Source organism: Anthonomus grandis, chromosome 5 (genome assembly GCF_022605725.1).
Source record: "Anthonomus grandis grandis chromosome 5, icAntGran1.3, whole genome shotgun sequence".
Taxonomy (NCBI): domain Eukaryota; kingdom Metazoa; phylum Arthropoda; class Insecta; order Coleoptera; family Curculionidae; genus Anthonomus; species Anthonomus grandis.
The window spans coordinates 21,429,716-21,451,931 of NC_065550.1; the positions used below are offsets into that span (position 1 = coordinate 21,429,716).

General features: G+C 26.8%; 1 protein-coding gene across 10 annotated transcripts in view; it reads right to left on the bottom strand.

The window, feature by feature from the left end:
• Positions 1–14,010: 14,010 nt before the first annotated feature.
• LOC126735974 (homeotic protein antennapedia-like) overlaps positions 14,011–22,216 on the bottom strand; it is a 419,235-nt gene continuing 411,029 nt past the window's right edge. For 9 of the 10 annotated variants that reach the window (XM_050440106.1, XM_050440101.1, XM_050440104.1 and 6 more), the window contains one exon: positions 14,011–15,401. In XM_050440106.1, the coding sequence (XP_050296063.1) occupies positions 15,151–15,401 (251 nt within the window). In that variant the 3' untranslated portion in view covers positions 14,011–15,150. The remainder of the gene's footprint in view (positions 15,402–22,216) is intronic. The other variant, XM_050440108.1, reaches the window with a different exon arrangement.

The window sequence follows — 22,216 nt, forward strand, 5'->3', positions numbered from 1 at the left end:
AAAAGAAATCACATGGGTAAAACCTTGTGTATTCTTAATATTAATATTTAAAAATCCTTGTTTTATTTGTGTATTAAAGCAGTAAATATATTTTTGTTTCCAGATATTATTTATCAGGTTTTTAATACTATTAAATACCATAACGGGTAATAAAGCTCCATCTAGTAACATTAATAGCAAATACCTTAGATCTATTTATCCTTTACAGATTTGGAAACTGTAAGCCCTAATGGGATAAGGCCGCTATGGCCAAGCAATGTTGTCACTTCCATAAATTTTTCTATTCGTGTTTGGACTAATAAAGCTTAACTTCTTAAATAAAATTTAAATCCCTAATACTTAAAGAATAATCCTGATATTGGAATTCTTTTCGAAGAACTGTTATAAAGTTTAAAATAATGTTATTATTAAGACATTTTTCATCAACTTCCCCTACTTCAAAACATGTTCGGTTTTGGTAAAAAAGCACCACCGAAACCACTTGATTCAAAAGTTATAGCCAAATAACAAGTGGCCTTTTAACGTAATCTTGCCGTAAATCACTACGGCCACACGCTCTCCAGCTTCTCTCGCTCTTTCACTTCCTCACGTACTTACCCCGTAATAAAGCAGACAAAGACAAAACGAACGCAGGATGGTAAAAGGACCCGAAGACGAAACACCCATAAATTCGCAGACGCTGATGATTTAAGATACGGTATTGTACTTCTTCGCTATTTAACAACGTGTTTACAAGGTGCTTCTTGTCATAAAAGTTATGGGCTTCTGGGTCAAGTATTGGTTAAATGGCTTGAAGGGCATGTGATGAGAGGTCTTGGATAGTTTTGTCTGAAAATTACATATTTTTAAAAATTTGACATTTTTTGTGTAGCATCTGCAAAGACAAAGTGATGCTAGCTTAGAAACTACGAAGCATTAAAGATTGCTTGGCTAAACTACGTTTATATTTATGTCAAAAAAATTACAAGTATTCCTCCAATAAAAATATGTATGCAATACCATTTTGGTTTGCTCAAGAGAAGTCACAAACAAAGGCTTTAAACGATTTCAACTATTTTTATATCAATTTTTATGGGTCAATGAAAATGTACATAATTTGTCATGATCTTTTACTTAAATTACATTTAATCCAAAATATATGTAAATTTAACTAACAAATACTAAAATGTTTAGCAATTAAAAATATTGTTTATTATTTATTGCATTATAAATAAAAACATATGCTTATTAAGAAGTTAAGCAAATATTAGTCACATCGGATTTCAATAGCATATCGAGTTTTTAAAATATTAAAAGGAACTTAATGCCACAAGCAAAAATATATTTATGTGTGGTCAGAGCTGCTCTATAACTAAAGGTGCTTATTTGATAATTTAAAAAATAATAAATAATTTATAGGCCCTGGCCGTTTTTACAATTTAATTTTATCATTGTCAATTATTAACTTTACTACAGAATTTTTTTTTGAATTTAAAAAGTTATTTAATGTAATTTTATTTGACTTTTAAAAGCAATGAAATTATGTATAATTAAATGGATATGCGTCTAAGGGATATTTTTTATTCTTCAATCATTTAAAAACTTTTTTTAAAAAAATTACAATATACTACTGATGGTTCAATTTTAAAAATGTCTAAAAATAGAGACCTATTAATCTAAAATTAAATTTATAATTAGGTATTACAATACATCAACTCTTTAATATGCTTTGTGTACTTATGTTTCAAAACTTTAATATTCAGAAACTCATTCTCCTTATTGTCAGGGTCCTTTTTACTTTTTCTTCTGTACCAATAGTAATTTCTGGATAAGAGTTATGCTATCCATATCCAGAAAATCTTATTAAACTTCTATTCAGACTGCTTCTATTCCAATCTCAATCGACTTTTTATGTTAGTAGTGATTATTCCAACCGGCAAGGCAGTTTGTAATTTTTTCCTTTGATTATCAGGATAATAATCAAAATGCATCCCAGTACCAATACACATGAAGCCATATCAGCTTTAATTTCATAGCTATAGAGGCACTTCTAATGCGGATATGTTAAAAGGTAACTGAAATACTATCATTAAAGGGTATTTTAGATTTAGGTTAAAAATACATTCTTTAAAAAATAGTGACGCAAAAGACATGTTTCAAAAGGATTCTCATTAAATTATACTGCTAACATTATCACATAATAATCACATAAAATATTTCTTTATATTACTGCAAAAATTTCCTTTTTTACACAAATGTCCATTTGCCAGTAGTTACCTGGTAAAAGGTAGCAAAATGGGTTTTGTGGTTTGGTGCTTTACAAAAACTATAATATTATTCAGATGCATTTGTTGCAATTAGTTTTTATAAGACAATTTTAACCGACAACTTGACATGTACTTAGAATCAATAACTGAGTTTTTTTTAAACATTTTCTTGTAATAAAAATATTATTTTACTTCAATAACTTAAAAACAGTTTATTTTATTTAAAAATACAAGAAAAAGTTTAATAGTTATAATAGCGAACCACAATAACAATGGTTAAATTATATCTATATTATTAAAATTTTCTAACATTATGTGCCAAGAAAAAACATGAAATATTTTAAAACACTAACTGGAATATAAACAAAATACATAAAAAATCGTATATAGTTATTTTTTATATTTCTTTGTTTATTATTTCGTTAATGTAAGTTAGCAACTATTTAATTTACTTGATAACAAGTAAATTAAATAGTTGAATCAAACCAATATCAAGCTCTCTTTTTTCATATTTATAGGTCTTAAAAAAACCTTTTTGTATAGTTTGTCACTAGAATCTTATTAATAAATTGAAACAAATAAAATTGCAAAAAGTGCCGTAAATCTCATTAAAAATTATTTAGAGAACAGAAACCAGTATGTCATGTAATAGTAATATTGCAAAAAGTTATACCAGAACAGTTATCTTATAAATAACAAGATTTGACTACTTCATATACTTGCAAAACCACTAGCCATGCACTGGCCTGAGTTTTCTTCTAATGTCAAAAAGTTGGTTTTATATAAGCCTATAAATTACTCGCCTGCTTATGTAACAATTATCTTTAACAAGAATCAAAATAAAATAAAGATAAACCAGTTGATGAGTGAGCTGAGGTTGACGTCAACTGCATTTGTATTGATAAGGAACATAAAAGGTTTTCAAAAACTTTAGAAAATAGAGACGAATTATCAACAGATAATTCCTAAAAAAAAGACATAGAAATTGCAATTTAAATCAACATTAAGAACATTCGATTCATTAGCCGAAGATTTAAAAAACCAGAAGAAGTTCCTATGAGTCGAGGTGAAGTAACCATGTAAACTTTGACATAGCAGAAAACAAATTAAGTGATTTTGAAAAAACGTGCACTAAAAACCTGAAAAAAGGTAAAATCAGACAGTAGAAGATTAAAGTAAAAGTCAGTGAGTTCATGAAAAGGACAAATAAGAATATGATAAACACTATAAATGTGAAAAAAATCAAACAATTCTTTAAAATAAAGAAAACTATTTTCCAAAAATCTTTAAAAAAATTTTGTTACTTAAATAGAGTAAATAAAATACAACAAAGAAAAAAAAGGTTAAAAGAGAAAAAAACTGAAATAATAAAAAGATATTTTATATGCATGTATTTATTAGGCTTACTTCACAATCATTTATATTTTCAATTTCTAAATATATTTTTCTCCTGATATTTAAAAAAAAATACTTTTTTATAACATTTAATATTTTTTTAAATAGTTTATCACAATCAAAAAAATGCCTATCTGGAAAACTCAAAGAATTGCAAAAAAGGTGAGTATTATATATTATTTTAAATTTTATTTACATAACTAAGGTAGCACATTTAACTACCAAAATAATGGATTAAGTTAAGTCAAGTATTATTTATTCAATAAATCGTTTATTTGGTTGTCTTAAAAAAAAAGTTAAGTAAGTCGATAGGAAACCCTTAGGCCTTAAGTGTATAAAAAACAATTATAACTGAAGTACATTTAGATAATTATAAATAAAGATTATTAATAAACAAAGAAATATTTGTAAAAATTCAATCAAATTCTACTATAATCCTACCAAATTGGATTGGACAGACGATGGTCCTATAAAACTACTTTGGTAAGACAGCGTTATTTGCTATTTAAATTATATTAATAGATAAATAACTAACCAAATATTACTACGACTATAATATGCAAATGCAAGAACTATTTTAATCTAATAAAATAATTTAATTTAGGAATATATTGCTTTAAAAAAATGACATCCATTAAATCCAACTACTCCAAATTGAAATTCATAATAACTGCAAACATTGATTCATTTTACATTGCACGCTGTTACTTAGTCAATAAAAATACTTTACGACACAACTAACCTTATTTCTAATAAACTGTATTGATTCCATTTACTTACATGTAGACTTTGAATTTAAAAGTGTGCTTCACATACTTAATTGCTTACTCAAGCATCCACTGATCATTACTTGCATACAGAATGGCATCATTCTTAAGAATTTCTAGAAGACTATGAAGAATGAACAGTATATCCTAAAAAGAAATAAAATATTAGTGCAGTATCATATTTAAGTTATTATCTGAAACCCTGAAGATTTGTAAGTGTAACATTGTATTAAATAATGACTTTGCCAAAAAAATTTAAAAAAAATAATCTTTTTGTTTATTTAAATATTGATTAAGACTTATATTAATGTTTATAAAAAAAATTGTTTTAAAAATAATTGAATAATGATGAAAATATATGATAAGATATTGGCGTTTATACATATTTGCAAATCCTAATATTTTTTTTAATTGTTCGCTACTCTATGTATTTAGTGTTCATTAAAGACTAATACGGCTCTCTTTATATTGAGCAATTTAAATATTTATACTCTAATTCTAGAAGAGAATTAAGTATTACAAATTTGTATTTCTTATGTATGTTATATTTGTTCTTGCATTCACATTTTTTAGGTAAATGCCTATACTGATTTATATAGGCAATGAATGAGGCAATTGCAAAATTAAGTACGTAGTGATACACATCATTTTTACCGTTACAATAATTAAAAGTTATATACATTTACAGATTAAATATAAAAAGAAATACATCTCTAGACACTTATCATAGTTAAATTATCAATTTTTCTTTCATTCAGTTGAAACATCATTAAAAACTTAAAAAAATATTGTTATGGTTGTTTCTGTACTTGCCTTAAATTATTAATTAAACAATATTAAATTAAAAAAAATTTCATAGAAAAAAAGATTTTTTTTTAAACTAAATTATATTTGGCCTTTATACACTAAAAGTCAATAAACACCTAATTACCTTTCTTATTAATTAACTTATTAATTAACTTAATAATTAATTAACTTTCATACCTATATTTTTTAAGTCACAATAATAAATAACACTTAAAATCTTTAACTATTTAATAAAAATCAATTTCAATTAATTAAAAGCAAACATAAAATATTTTAGATTATGGTGTCTTTCTAAAATTGTCAAATATAAACATAATTCCTAATTATCTAAATATTTTTTTGTATAAAATTACCTTAATTTAACCTCTATGGCTTAGGGTTATTATCAAAAAGAAAATTTACTTTGATTGTAATATTTTTAATGGTCGACTTATAGAGAATTAATTTTCTTAATCAGTGTCAAAAGTTACGTACTAAAAGAACAATAACTTACGACATACATTTATAATTTTTAAGTAAAAAAACTATTAGATTTGTATTTTTTCTTGGAGCAAATTGATATACATTTGTCTTACTGTATAAGTTTTTTATCATTATTTAGGTTGCGACAAATATATCATGTAGTACAAATATATCATAATATTGAAATTCCTAGATAGATACGACCATTAAATCTCACTACTCGGCATATCCGCCATAAGACGTTAAAGCTGGGAACCCCTACCGTCATACAAACGATCTATCAATCATCGTGTCAAGCTCACATAGAACAGGCGGAGCACATACCGAATTACTAACCAATAATCAAGGAATAAATGCGGCCATCTTGATGTATTTTCGGGGTTTTACCATTACCTAGCATGTTGTTTATATGAGGAAGTTTAGCACTTTTTACTGAGTTTGAAAAGTGGAGTTTTGCTTAGATTTAATTTTTTACATACGTATTGTTTCAATGATACATACCTTTAATTGAACAAGTTGCTGCTTTTTCGTAAACTCATTTTCCTGTAAATAAAGCTTAGTAATTTAGTAACATTAATAATGTTAAATTAATGGTGATATAAAAAGGGTTATAATCTCTACATTAAATTTACTAATATGTACTTATAAATATAAACAAAAATTATTCGAAAGAATTATGAATACTCACCTTTGCTATAAATTTAATCTTATTTATTATATTTAATACTCATTTTAATATGGCTAAAAATTACTTAATTAAATTAAAAAATAACTTAAGTTTAAAAAAAAAAAATGTAAAATTTATCTTTGTAATTTAAGATTGTTGTGTAAATTGATACATATATCTAGTTTTTAAATTCGATTTCTACACCGTAAATATTTGATCACATTTTGCTAAAAAATCACCGTTTTCGTCCATATTATCCAATATAATAACGCTGTTTTTATACTAAATATTTATACATAAAATTAAATGAAATTTAAATAAAAAATGTTATAAAATTAAATATTGAATATATATTTTCTACAAAAATGTTGTTTTTATCAACATAACCATTACCCCCCGCCCACCCCAAACATATCACTAGTGAGAAATTCTTTGGAAAAATCACCTTTTTTCATTTATAATATTCAATCTAATAGCACTGTTTTTGTATTAAATATTTATTAATATCCATACATATAATTAAATAAAATTTAAATAAACAAACTGTGTTATTATATTAGCTATTAACAATGAAACCAGCTGTTAAGAATGCATAGTATTTTAGAAAACAATTTCTTACTGGTAAGTTGTGTGAGGTGGGTGGGGGGACAAGGGTATGGTTAAAGAAAAACAGTTTTTTTTTGCAAAATATAATTGCCTAAAAGAAAATGCTTTTTATGATAATTATAGGTGATAAAAAAATCTTTATTTTTTGCATTTATTTTCTTCTCACATAACCTTAAGGTTTTTGAGTAAAACGTAAAATACCCCTATTTTAATTTCTTGAAAGCAAGACGTATCGCTATGAACATTACAGTAGTTCTGCCATTTTTTTATTGCAAATAAGTGAAAATTCATTTTTTTTGAAACTATAAAAGCTATAGAATATGCGAGAAAACTTCGGCATTTAAAAAAATTGATAAGGGATTTACATAGCTAGTCTTTACACTTCACCACTACGCTTAATAAAACATGATAAAATGACCCCAATATAACATATATGCCACTGTATCGAATACGATATTCATTTCATATACGTGTACCTATATCTTATAGTGTATCAAACATGCATGTTAATTTGAAATTTAATATTTCTTTTCTATAATTATGCAGAATTTTGTAGCTTTATAAGATAAACCAGGAGAAAATATAACTAAACTGCAAAGAAACACTATGAGGACATCATCGAAAAAATCGTTTTTGTTTTTTAGTTCGTAATAATTCTTCATTGTATTCAACTGCACTTTATGATCAGTTTTTGTGTATAAACTAGAACATAGACTATTTTGTCATGATTTGTGTTCATAACATTCATATTATGTTGTACGAAAATATTTAAAATTACCGACAACTCAAATAAGGTTTTTTTCCTCGATGTGTCCATTTCGTGATTTGATAATTGCAACGCAAATTCTTGGAAGTTGTTCAACTCACCCGTTGGTCTAGTTCATACTAATGCCATGATTTTGAGCAGACCTTGGCACACCACCACACTGTCTTCCTTTAACCGTAGATAGGTTATGCAAAGATAGGTGTGCTTGGATTGATCATTATCTTGTTAAAAGATAAATCCATTGACAATAAATCCCTGAGTAGTTTTTTCGCATTATTCAATTTTCTAACATCATCGTAGCTGAAACACCGCCAGACCATCACGAAGCCTCCGCCATAAATAGCTGTTAGTGCAATACATTGGGCATTATACCGCTCATCTTTATATCGACGAATATATTGTACTATATATCAGTCCATTAAACAGATTTCTACTAATTTTCTGACCATTCCTAATTGGAAACAACGTTAAACACTAACTACCGAAATTGAGACAGTCAGGATTTTGTTGATGCCTGCACGAATGTGATGTTTTGAACCGATTTTTGTAGCTTTTTAATACCATATGTGGATCATCAGCTGCAGTTGTTTTTGTGGGTTTTAACGTAATTTTAACTCCACACTTTGAAATACTAATAATATTTGCAATTCCACAAATTATTTTACACACTTTTCTCAAAATAGGTATATGTGAATGTTTTTGAAGTGAAATTTTCTGTTTTTGAGCTATTTTTAGAGATCACAATTAACAGTTCTAGTGTACATAGAATAAAGCACCGTTATATTTTATGACAAAAGACTCAGATGATCCTAAGTGATTAGTTAATACATAATACAGACACCCATATTTGAATAGCTTAAAATAGAATAGTAGTTATTACATATGTTGAAATTACAGCGCAAAAATATTCATATATTTTTGATTCCTTTATAATTTCATTATTTTGTCTATTAACAATTAGCTTATTTACTGCAATTGTATATAAATCATTAATCATAATAAAATATATTATTATTTAGTTTTTATTTAATCACAAAATACTCTTGATTAAAATTTATTTTATTTTCGATGATGTCCTTATAATTTTGCATGGCAGTGTATATTGAATTTATAAATTAGCATAAAAATTTTTGATTTTTTTTAATGGTATAGTTTTGTTTCTTTGATTTTTAAAAATATTTAAATAAAAGTAAAATAGTTAAACCAAAATTTCAAATATAGAAATTACATACAGGTAAGAATCACAATATTTAAAAAAAACATAAATCTGAGTAACAGTTATTATATGATTTATTCAATAATTATTCTTAATAATAAAAAGATATTAATTTTATAGTTTAAAGAATTGTCGCTTATTATAAAGAACTGTTCGTTTTTATTTTAAATTTTTGTTTAATTTTAAGGTGATTTTGTAACTATTGAAACTTTTTGGCACTAAAATTACTTTTTGTCCAGTAGTAACTTAAATTTTTATTATTTCTGGTTCTTGATAGCAGCTTTAATATTTCGCCAATTAAATTATTTTTTATAAAATAATTATAAGCACAGTTTTACAAAAATATGGAGTTTTTCAATTTATAAAACTATAAAAATATACATGCTTATTAAATTATTGGTAATTCACATAGGTTGGTTTACACAAGTCATATAAATTACAACTTGATTAATTTAAAAATAATAATAATAATTTTTTACAATTTCATAACAAATATAGGCTTTATAATGTATTAATATGTTGTAAATATAAAATTTGAATTATCTTAAATTTGCTTCACTTTCCAAGAATTAATTTTTTTCGAGTCAGTGGATAGTGATTATATCCTACAAATGCTAAAGATATGAGAGATGTCTTGAATAAAATGCAAAGAACTGTGGTGTAATTTTGGAATATCTAATCATCCTAAATGCAACCAATGCTATATTTATCAATTCTTAGGTTAAGTTTGTTATATTGGTCACTAAATTTGTTTTCTTGTTATTATTCCTAAGTTTTATTACTCTCTATAGTATATCAACAATCTTTGAATAAATAATCTTTAAACAATTATTGCATATAATTAATAATTATGAAAATTTATTCTATCATCCATATTGTTATGAATATGTTCGCACTATCTTATAGCAATTTGTGTTTCCATTATAAAGCCCGTAAGCATTGAGCATTTTTGTCACACATACATAAAGTGTGTATAAAACCAGAATTGAAAATTATATATATCTCTATTTACCAAAAATAAAGATTTATTATTTATGGAGTAGGGTTACATTTAAATAATTAACAATCAAATTAGTTATGATATTCTTGCTGCAAAAAAGAGTAAAAAAACAACAAAACTTAGACTATTTATATAAGGAAAAAATTATTAAATATGGTTATCTTAATTCAAAATTACCATTTACACGGATTTTGTATAATCTTGATGAGAATAAACAAAAAGTTTTTAATAATACAACATGCTATGTTAAGTAAAACAAAAAAAACTACAATCAATGCTTAAAACCATTTACCAAGCACCCTTTTCGCACCAAAATTCTTTAAATATGTAGCTTAATTCAAATATCTTATTGAATAAATACTAAAAATTATATAGTGAAATGAGGTAATAAACATAGTTGTATAGTGGTTGCAATAAACAAGATACTACAATTTGTATACCTTACAAAGTTTTATTTTCTAAAAATGTAATGAAAAATATTCAAATAGGGTAAAGTCTGGTTATCTTGGTGACTATTCCAAGAGCCTTATTTAATTAGTTTATTCATCTGAGAATGAAGCATTCAATTCTTGGACAGTTCTTTTAAAATTGGCAATTTTTTTAATGTTTAAATATACACTTTCGCAAAATCAGAAATTAGATATATAACCGAAATACTCATGACAAGAAAAACAGAAATTTCAATTATCCAAATGCATAAAAATATAATGATCTTATAATTGTCAATAATCCTTAAATAAGCACTTATCTTTTCTGGGCATTTATTGTCGACCTACTTTATCTATTAAAAACTATTGTCTTTTCAACTTTGATGATTAAATTAGTTCAATATATAATTTAAAAATGTGTTTAATTCATTAGGTATAATAATTGATGATGTCTTAAAATTCTCATTCTTATCTTGAAAGATAATAATAATTTCTAAAGATAATTACCTAATTTACGGTCTAGGGATTTTGGAGAATAAATTTTTTTCATTTAAAGCAATAAAGTAGTAATTATACTTACCAAATTTTTTATTGTCAATAAAATAAAAGCTTTATAAGAAATAACAACGCTGCAGGTTACTAGTTCTGTTTGGTTACTGTAATTTACTTTGATTAAAAAAACTATTATAATTTTTTTTTGATAGGGTTAAAATGTCTATCTATATCCCTAAAATTTGTTAATAATTTTTTTGTTATTTTATTACGTTTTATTTTGTAATCTACATGAACAATTTTTAAAGATACGTACATGCTCATATGTTCAAAATAAATTTTAAAAAATAGGAAGGAAACACATTAAAAATCATAAAATATAATTTACAATATTATTTATTTATACATATAATAATTATGTATATCAGTTTGAAATCCACAAGACAAAATCCAAGAAATAAAGTATTCAGAATTAAAATATAATTTATATATGAGGTTAATAAATCATATTTATAAATTTATATTACAATAACGGGTCATCATATACAAAATAAAAAAAAAACAACTTTATCCGAACTTATCTCGTAAAGTATCTAAACGTAATTCTACTTATTCTAAAATATTACACCACAGCACAAATAACTAAGTATTAGATTCCTAGTTTAATTTTACAAAAGTATATTAATATTATCTTTTTTGTTGAAGTTTAACTCGCTTTTAAAAAAATCAATTTTAAATTATTTAAAGCGATTTATATTGTGCAAAAGGAATTTTGGAAGTACACCATTGTAAGGTGTAACAAACTTATTTAGAGAGCAGTTAAACCAAAAATGCTCATTTAATTTTATTTACAAAACAATATGTTAAATAAGGGCACGAGACAAGCATAGTTCTTATTAAAAATACAATTAATAAAGTAAAAAAATATACAATATGTAATTTTGCGTATACTTTTTTGTAACTTGTATTACGTATTTAAGTTTCTGATAATGTACTTCAGTAAATGCTTGTCAAATTAATTTTATTTGTATAAAATTTGTTTTGTAGACGATATATTTTTAAATAAGTGTAAAAATTGACGAAAAATGTGTTAAAAACTCACAGAATCGTTTACGTATTTCGAGTATCATAGTACTATTTATAGGTATCGACTTATAAATATTTTACAATTAGTTTGAGACTGATCTGATTTAGCATGTCTTAAATTACAGCAAATTAGTCGATAATATTTCTTCCAAATAATTCAATGCAATTTAAGCATATTAAAAACAAGCTGTCTCAATAGTTTTTACACTAACTTTGGCATGAGAGTGCATTATTATAATATCGTATAATTTATATCCTTATTTTCATCGGGATAAATACTATTTACATATTTTAACTGATTCCCAACCAAAAATATACATACAGAAGGAAATATCTACATTTTCTTTTAAAAAGTGAACAAATCTACGTCCGTACAATTTGCAACTTCTGGGTAATTTCCAAAAATATTTGTCAGATGAAATCAAAGTATTCGGATTATCTGTTAACTCTCAGGTGTTTTTGGATTATCTTGTTTTGTAATAATTTGTATATTTGTAAAAAAAATAGGTATACATACACTTAGATAAAGAAAATACTGCATGCATCAAATTTCTTATTCAAAAATTAAAAAAAAAATAAAAATTTGATAATACAAGGTTACAAATAAGATATTTAATAAATATATCATTTTGTTCAATCAATTAGTTATCAAGTAACAGATTGTATTTTCGGAACAGATGCCTTTATTAATAATTTCAAAGAGCGAAATTGTAAAAGATATTTAGGTTTACTTTGAGCTTTTAGAAAGGAAAATAATCCATGATATTCTAACAAATATTTTTGTGAAAATAAAGACTTAAACTACAAAATCTAGAACAACCAAGCTTTTTGAAACTTTATTTGAAAATATCAAAAAGCTTAATTAAAGCTATAGCGACATGCACCTAAATTATATAAAATGCGTGTCACTAACCTTTTTTCTTACATTGAATTGAAACATACTACTACCATAATATTATAAAAACAGATCATACTGAGGTCATACCAAATTATTAAAACAAGAACTGCTTCTAGATAGGAAGGGAATCTGCAAATTTTGTATATAGACACATCATAAAAACGGATTTAAAATGTGGTAAAAGATTTGCAGGTTGCCTTCCTTGGTTAAAAATCACGTTGCGCATTTTACATAAATTGCACGTTTCACTGGCCTCTTATTGTAATATTCGACTTTAAATTATTAATTATAACAGAGGAAACAAGTATGCTAACAAAATAATAGTAGTTAATTAATTTCTTTTATTTGTATATTGTTCTTTCATATACTGATTTGAGACAGTATACTTAAACTATCAAATTATTTATTTTCGACAATATTCCAGTAAATTTTTTTTTATAAAAACGAATAAACTATTAAGGACAAGGTATAGATAATAAGGGAAAAGTCCATTTTGAAGTGGAGTTAATGTGGCATAGAAAAGTTTAGTTGGAAAAGTCTTTTTTTCACAAATAATTTATTAAGTATAAATACTACCTTAGGTTTATATCTTTAGTTAATATTTAACATTTTCTTGCTTCTATGCAAAGTTGAAGAACTGTTCAAAATATAATTTAACCACTATAAAGACAATGCAGTGAGCAAGACATAATAAAAATAAAGCAATAATTTAATAATGGCAATTATCATGCTGCTCAAAAGTGCAATTTAAAAAAACAATTTTCAAAGTTTTTTTTTAAAGTAGTTTTCAAATCTATCTTAAGATAAGCCATTAGAAAACATCCTTGTTAATTAAACATTAAGTATTTTTAGTTCTTTAAGTCTTATGGTATTAAAAGTTGGTACACTGACCATGACAGTAAGTCTTTCATATCTAAAAAAATAGTGGATTTCTGCAAATCTTTTAAACTATTGTTAACAGTAGATTTTTTAATTATAATTATCTGCCGTCAAAATTGGATGACTACTAAAAATAATAATAACAGTACTAAATATATAACTATTCCCAATTAATAATAACTTTAATATTTAGAAGTTTACAATAGATATTATATTTGTATATTGCTCAAATATTATTCCTAAAGAGTATAAAAAAATATTTTTATTCTGAAATTTCCTGTTTTTCTACCCTACATCAAAAATAAAATATTCAACTTTTGATATTTTCTTAAACTCAAAATTTCCAAATAATAAAAATTACTATAAACATGATGAATTAAATATTTTAATTTAAGAAGCTCTAGTAATTAAAGAGCAGAATGCTTTGAAAAAGTTCATGATTCAAAATTAGCCTATATTTACCCTATTATAAATAATCGTTATAATATAATAGATCCTTATGAATATTCACAGAAATAAGATGCAATGTATATGAGTTGTGATTCATAATCTCTATTTTTTGATATAAAAGTAAAAAGAAACAAGTACCTTTTTTTAAATTTGAGGAGTTTTAATAGTTTAAGAGACCACAAAACGATATGTTAGTCATTAGAGACTTTTAGGTTTTAGAGATCGATTTTTAAATACCATATAATACTAATGCTGCTTCAAAACCCCAGGATACAATCACAATCTATGAGCTGCTCTAAACTCTCCTTGAGGTACTCTTTTCTACAATGCTAGAGTAAAAGTTTTGGCACTTCCTTCAAGATCATCTGATTTAGCCCCAATTGAAATATAAGAAAAAAGTAAATAAATTTTAACAAAGTGCAATAAAAACGCCAGATATAGCAACATGAGTTTCAGAACACCGGAAATAAGATGACATTGCACGGAGCACTTTTATGCTAGTATAGTTAAAAAAAAAAACTTCATTCTACATACACTTTATATAGCTCAAGGAAGTACTATATTTTAATTATTTTCTCTTACTATTATTTTCTTAGCATACAAGTAAATTTATTAGAAAAGAAATCCGCGCCTAAATTAAAAACTAAAAAATAATATAAAAAAATCTATTTTATCTACAATATATAAATAATAAATAAACTCATTTTTAACTTGAAACTAATTATACACAGAAAAAGGAGGTCATTACGGTTGTAAAGTCAATTTTGAATGGACTGAGTCTAAAAACAAGTTCAAGCTGTTTTTTGTGTTAACTTGTTCATTAAACTCAGTCCAAAGTGCCGAATAAAGAAACAAACAATATATTATTGTTATTTTAAAAAATTCATTCACGCACCTTGAAAATAAAATGCAATGACTAACGTGGTTATTTAGGTACTCTGTTCGGTTCATTGGGTTTTATACCCATAAGAAAAAACTAATTTTTTTACTGAGGAGAACCCTGCGGACTAATGTCGTCACCGCCATTTTCCGAGCCGCCTTCCCCTTTAGTTTTATTTTCTTTTTTCCATTTCATTCGTCTGTTTTGGAACCAGATTTTTATTTGCCTCTCTGTTAGACACAGAGCGTGTGCGATCTCTATCCTCCTCCGCCTCGTAAGGTATCGGTTAAAGTGGAATTCCTTTTCCAGTTCTAACGTTTGGTACCTAGTGTAGGTTTGTCTGCCTCTTTTACGCTCTGAAAATGAAAATAAAAGGTTAAATTTGCTTTTAAAAAAAAATTTTTAAAATGATACAGGGGATAAAATTAAGAATGAAGGAAAAATTATATGATGAAGTAATTTAATATTTATTTCTTAGGATCCTAGTGAATCTCTAGATATAAAGCACTTTAAAAAATTAATCAAATACAATGGGACTGAACATAGTCCCATTATTAACTGATATTCAAATGGTATCTTTTATTACAGGCTTTACCAAGGTGCACCTTAACCAAAAAATACTTAGTCAACTGTATTCTGTTTTAAACTTATAAATGCCTCTGCCTTTGGCTGTTAAATTTAGTTGAGTAGGATGCTTAGACATATTTGTAAACGTCCTACAACAATTTTATCTAAGATTGCCATCTATTTAATGGTATTTCGCCAAGCTAGTTTCTTTTTAAGGAATTTCACCTAATAAATTCAAATAACCACTCTTAACGCTATAGAACTAAGACTCTGAGTCACCTATGTATATTTCGGTCATAAAACCTTATTAAAAAAACACCCTATATCTTCCTTAGGTGGAGCTGTACATCATTAATATACATCCTTCAACCTATGATGGCGTCCTCAATTATTTTTCCACCCTCCAACAAAATCGAAATCCGGGGGTGAAGTCGACACGAAAACGGAGTTAGGGAGATCGACAAAGATTAATGGCCGTTTCCGCAGACATTCGTAAGAAAAGCGGCATTCATGACATGTGTGCAGAAACAGTCGCTCTAATGCATGCCGAAAATGAAATTACTAAAGGCTTTATTTGATTTTGTTTTGTCTGCTGCGCGCCAGAAATGCCCCGGCATTTTTTACTTGGCTAAAAGAAATCAGTTATACCTTAAATATAAAACATGCATCAAGTCCATTTTGGTTATGCATATTAGTCATTCTAAGTAAACCAAATGTAAATGAAAACAAATATAAAAGAAAGACCAAGTAGGACATGATGTTTTTTGTGTATATGTATACCAACATTAAGGTGACAAATACGTAACGCCCCGCTGTAATTAATATTTCTTGATATGACATTAATAACTGACGAATGTTTGGGAAAGAGCGCCGCGACTCTAATTTACCAGAAAACAGAATTAGAACACATTTGTAAAATAGGACAAGAAAGTAAAATATTTGTCATAAACAAATGGGTTATTATTGAGTAGGAAGCACTAGCCTACCCGGTAATTTTTCGTGAGTTATTATAGCATACCACGCCACGTCGTATTGTACGTGTGAATTAGAAAAATTGATAATGAACCACAAATTGTGTTTTTATTGTCGATAAGTATAAAGAATAAGAGATTATAAGTTTATATTATAATCTAAAAGTTAAATTGTGATTTTTGGTTTGTGGGATTAGCTCAAAAACATGATAAAATGACTGATTTTATTAATATTGTCAATGGAAGACCTATGTCTTATTTTGAAATAGTACTGATATTTATAGTTTGGATGTATCTAATCTATATAATATAATCAAAATAAAATATCTTAGATAAATATAATATATTATCGTATTTTTGAATCATAAAATATTAAAACCTCAGTTGAGTAAAGTTAGAAACTCAGAATCTCACACTGATCTGCCCTATGGATTCTGGGAAGGGCAAAAATTCGACTCATCGACATTCACGAAGATATATATTGTGTCCTATAATATGCGCACCATAAAAACAGAAGATGATCTCGAGGTATTGCAGTAAGAGATAGAACCTATTAAATGGGATATAATAGAACTGTCCAAAAAATATACACAGCCGGTGAGGAACGAACCACCTTAAAAAGAGGCCACTTACTTAATCAGAAAAATCAAGACATACAATACCACATCGGATGTGTCGCTCTATTCGTTAATAGAAGAATGAAAGAGAGAGTGACTAAGTTTTGTGCTATATCTAACCGAGTTATATACCTGATGCTGAAACTGAAAAACGTAGTGCAATTCACGTATTCCACGTATAGGCAACTACCCAGAAGATAAGTAAGTATAAAAACGTAGACATTGCAAAGCAACAGGAAAAGGCGCACTGCATAGTCATAATTAGAGACCTTAACACCAAGATCGGAAAGAGAAAACTGGGGAATTCTGACTTCATTGGTCACTACGGACTAGGAGACAGGAACAGCAGAAGAGATATGCTAGCAAATTTTCTAAGCAATGAAAATCTCTAGTACTAAACACACTCTTCAGGGAACCACTTCAACGAAAATGGACTTGGAAAAGTCCAGATAACTCAACAAAAATCGACTATTTCCTTTCCAACAACCGGAAACATTGTATGGATGTTTCAGTTTTAAATATAGTCGAAACTGGAAGCGCCCCGCAGAATGGTTCGAGCATTATTTCTTTTAACATTAAGTTAAAAAGAAAAAAACTTATTAACAAATACAGATTTGTGACAAATGAGGAACTCTGGGCAAGACAGGATAAATATCAGATAGATGCAACAAGGTCTTTACCTCTAGAAGAAGCTCTAGAGACAACGGATATCAACCAATTAAAACATCTGTATATGCAGCAACAGAAAATGTATGCTAAATGCTGGGACAGAGACAGACAATGAGACTGAAGAGAATAAGGTACTCAATTAACGTGTAAAAAAGGCTATTCGCAAAGATCTTAGAATATACGGAGCCAAAATCTTTAAAGATACGGTAGACAGAAACAGTAATATGAGAGTTCTTTAGTCTCGACTGTTTTCTGGCAAAAGACGATTCAATAGTATATGGAAAAAACATGGCGTTTCTACTATGAACTATACTCGTTTGTGATACCTAATATGGGAGCTATACATCAGCATACCCTAAAAATGTTGTGCAACGCAGATATACCAGAAAATTGGTTTGATTGAATTGCCAAAAAAGATCGCGTCAGAGTAAAAACAACTTAAACTTGCAGAAAATATACAGGTAAAAATAATTTAATTTACCTAATAAATATATACAAGATAGCTAAATAGCAGACTTCTAGTATAATACGGCAATGATACTGCTATATAAAAAAATACTACTAATACCGGGAACTATCGCACCATTAGCCTGGACTGGCACTGACTTTTACCAGGCAGTAGAATAGGCAGGTTTCCGAAGCGGATTCAGCACAATTGACCATTTACAGATATTACGAACTCTAATAGAAAAACTACAAAATACTATATATCCATATGTCTGGCATTCGTGGACTTTCACATAGTATTTAATTCAATAGAAGCATGGTCGTTCTTAAATGCATTGAATAATTCCAAAATAGACTCAAGATATAGCGCTCTTATAAAAATATCTAGTAGAACTAGTGATGACGGTGTTATAATTTCAAACAGCTCGAACGAACTAGGAGAACTGCTACAAAAATTAAACGACGCCTCTAAAAGCATAGATCTAAAAATGAGTACGAAAAAAATGAAAGTAATGATCTCAGAAAACATTCAGATCATTCTAGATAACCAGATTATTAAGAATGTCAACGAATAAACCGAAGGCTGATGAAGAAGAAGAAAATGAAGAAACACACGCATAACTCTTAAAAAATTTAAGCCGCATATGATTGTAAATAATAATAATTCCTTTAGTGTTTTTAATAAGTATAGTTTATACCTGTAACTGGAGCAACTGGATGAATTAAAAAATATTCTCAGTTTAAGTTTTACCGATTTTAATAATTATATTTTTACTTAGAATCTTATATTTTATGGATTTTTTTCTGGCATAAGTAGAGATTATAAAAAAGGAATTAAGGTAACTTTACACAAAGTAAATAAAAAATGTAGGAAATTAAATCCAACCTGTAAAAATGCTTATGTACTCGACAGTTAAATTTTACTTTAACTAAAAATTTAATTTTTAGGGTTAAACGAAAACTTAGTTGACTAGACTTACTTATCCTTAATAAAAACACACAATCATAAATATGTTTAACTTACAGTATTCCAATTGTATCCATTTTATAGCATATTTTATTGAACTTGGGTTTCTTCACACTTGTTGCAGGTATATAACAGTTTTGCTATCGAGGTAGAATAATAGTTAACAAGAGGAAAAAAAAGGAGAATAAATTATAGAATTTATAAAATGTTTAACGTCTGACGATTGGTTGGAACAGATTTAGCATGATTCGGATCATTACGCCACTACTATGGAATAAAAAAATATGCAAGTTATGTTATTATTATTAAAAAAAGTTAGAAACTACGAGCCGTATTTAATACAATAATTTAAAATGCTACTTAAAATTTAAAGACTCTTTATAATAGTAATATAATTATCAATACTTTCTGTTAACAATAGGATATCTTGGTTTTTGCCTAATATGTCTCATTTGAATCCAGACATTTTTTTTTTAATTCATAAAATGTAAAAATGTTTTGCTCAAAATATGAGCAAAAGATTTTTGAGTAAAAATGCTATATAATATTAAGATAATTACGATAAATTTGTTAAAACATTTAATTACTGCTAATATTTACAATAAAGCTAATAATAAAATTACTGTTATATTATTCGTACTTTACTGAACTTTCTAGGTTCATACTGGTAGCCTTATCATTTATATTTTTCTCATATTAATACCTATATTTCATATTTAAACAGCTTCTATTCATAAAAACTTATAAAATAAAAAAACATTCTATATTCGCATTCTCTTTCATCGAAATGTTTGATGTTATTTAAGGAAACCTTAGGAAATCTTTGTCAGTGTCATTTCATACCACCAACGCATCGTATACCTCCAAACAATAATAATTTGATAAATTATTTTTAGAAAGAAAAATAATAAGGAATGCTGGCAACCCTTTGATGGTCGAAGCAGCAGAGCAGACCAACACATTAATATTACCGGGAGAATTCTTTTTAGCATTCGAGCGATTCCCAAAGGTTTTTCGTTTATCTAATTAACGATATTAGATTCGGATGGTGCGCGCTGTGATGAACGCGGTCGAGCCTCGAACAAGACGTGTAATTATTTTCGAACGGCCCGTTTTGAATTTGATTTATCTTTACACAGACATGAAGTCTGATTAGGTCCATGAGGTGCTCTTCTTTTATCTTTAATTAAAGCCAGTTCGGCTTGGGAAAAGAGCCTCGACTTGATTATTTTTCAACTTCAGTGTCAATGAATTCCGATCTTGGTAGATTGTATTTATTTAAAAGTTGTTTTTAGCTTATTTCGTAGTAAGTGTGTATAGCCATTTTAGTAATGCATGCATTTTATCCAAAGAACTTAAAGAATATAAGGTCCTAAATTTTTAATTTACAGTATACAGATGAATGTCTCTACTATTACTAAGACTATTACTATACTTAAGAAAACTAATATGTGTAATGGGTATTAAGTATATTGGATATTGCATTATTTAAGTGTTTTTTATTCTTAATTTTATAAGTGTTTATTACATGGTTGTTTCGATTTTCTTTTAGGATTTTTTAAGGAAATGTAAACTACCTAAACTTAAGCTTATGTTAGAATAAAATTGTATTTGTTTTTTAATTTTTTATTGCCTAAAAATGACTCTGAAGCGGAGAAACTGGTACCAAAAAACAATTAAATTTTAAATTTATAGCTTACATAGCCATTTAGATTATGCATGCATTTTATGCAAAGAGTTGTAATAATATATATTTGTTTAGATCTTTAGCATAAATAACTAGTTTTGTTAAAAATATATTAAATAAAGCGTTCTATTGTTGTCATACATATAGGTAAATATAATGAAACACAAATAAACGCGTTATGTTATGTAATATTCCTAATTAAATACCGAAATTACCATAATATGCAAATATAGTTTCACAATGTATTATTTATTATTTATTCACATCAAAACCCGAAATTTATTCCTCGACTTCTAGAAAGTCGACATGATGAAATTCTAGACCACAAAATTGGTTATACCATTAACTTTGTAAAAAAATACACGTAGGAGAACCGCAGCAAAACGCCATGTTTAATCTAAAAGGCATTTTTGTTACTAATTAGATACGCTGTCATGCAAGAAGATTGATGATGGTTTTAGAGACCAAATCTACCATATTGCGGCACCTATAATGAGCTATGGGTTGGCTGGGAGGTCTTGTCTAACAAACAGGTAGAAGAAATTGATTCTTTTTAATTGGGTTTTTTTTTGGTTTAAAAAATTTAGTAATTTATAATATGCGTTTGACAACAATTAGCTCATACTGTATTTCTATACATTAACATCTGCTTGATTATGAAATAATAACAAGCAAAAAATATCAAGAATCTACATTTATCGACACGCAACTGAATAAATTAGCATCGCTAAATAGTGTTTACTTTTTATTTTACAAACACCGCAATAAATAAATTATTAACCGTTAAACGTTTTTGATTTACGAAGAAAAGGAGATAATAAATAAATACGTAACATACACGAAGATTTATTGCTAACTGTTCAGTCAGTACATCCCGCAGTGCTTACTGGATAAGCATAGTAATTTATGACAATTTTTTAAATATGTTTTAATTACCTCAATTTTTAAAACATTTATTTTAAAGACAAATGTGATTTCAAAGATCAATTTCCTATGATCCCTTCTAAATAACAGTTGCTCTATATTATTGCTGTATATAATATATATTGCTTATTACCAAGTTTAGATTTTGTAAGTTAACATTTGAATAAAAAATAAGGAAGGATTTTATAAAATATTAAGGATATGGATTATTGTACTTAAGATTTAAGAAAATCGCTAATTTGAAAATCACAATAATACTTTATTCTAGCTAAATGTACAATGTTTCTTCTTATTTAATATTTTGACATACATACATCATTAT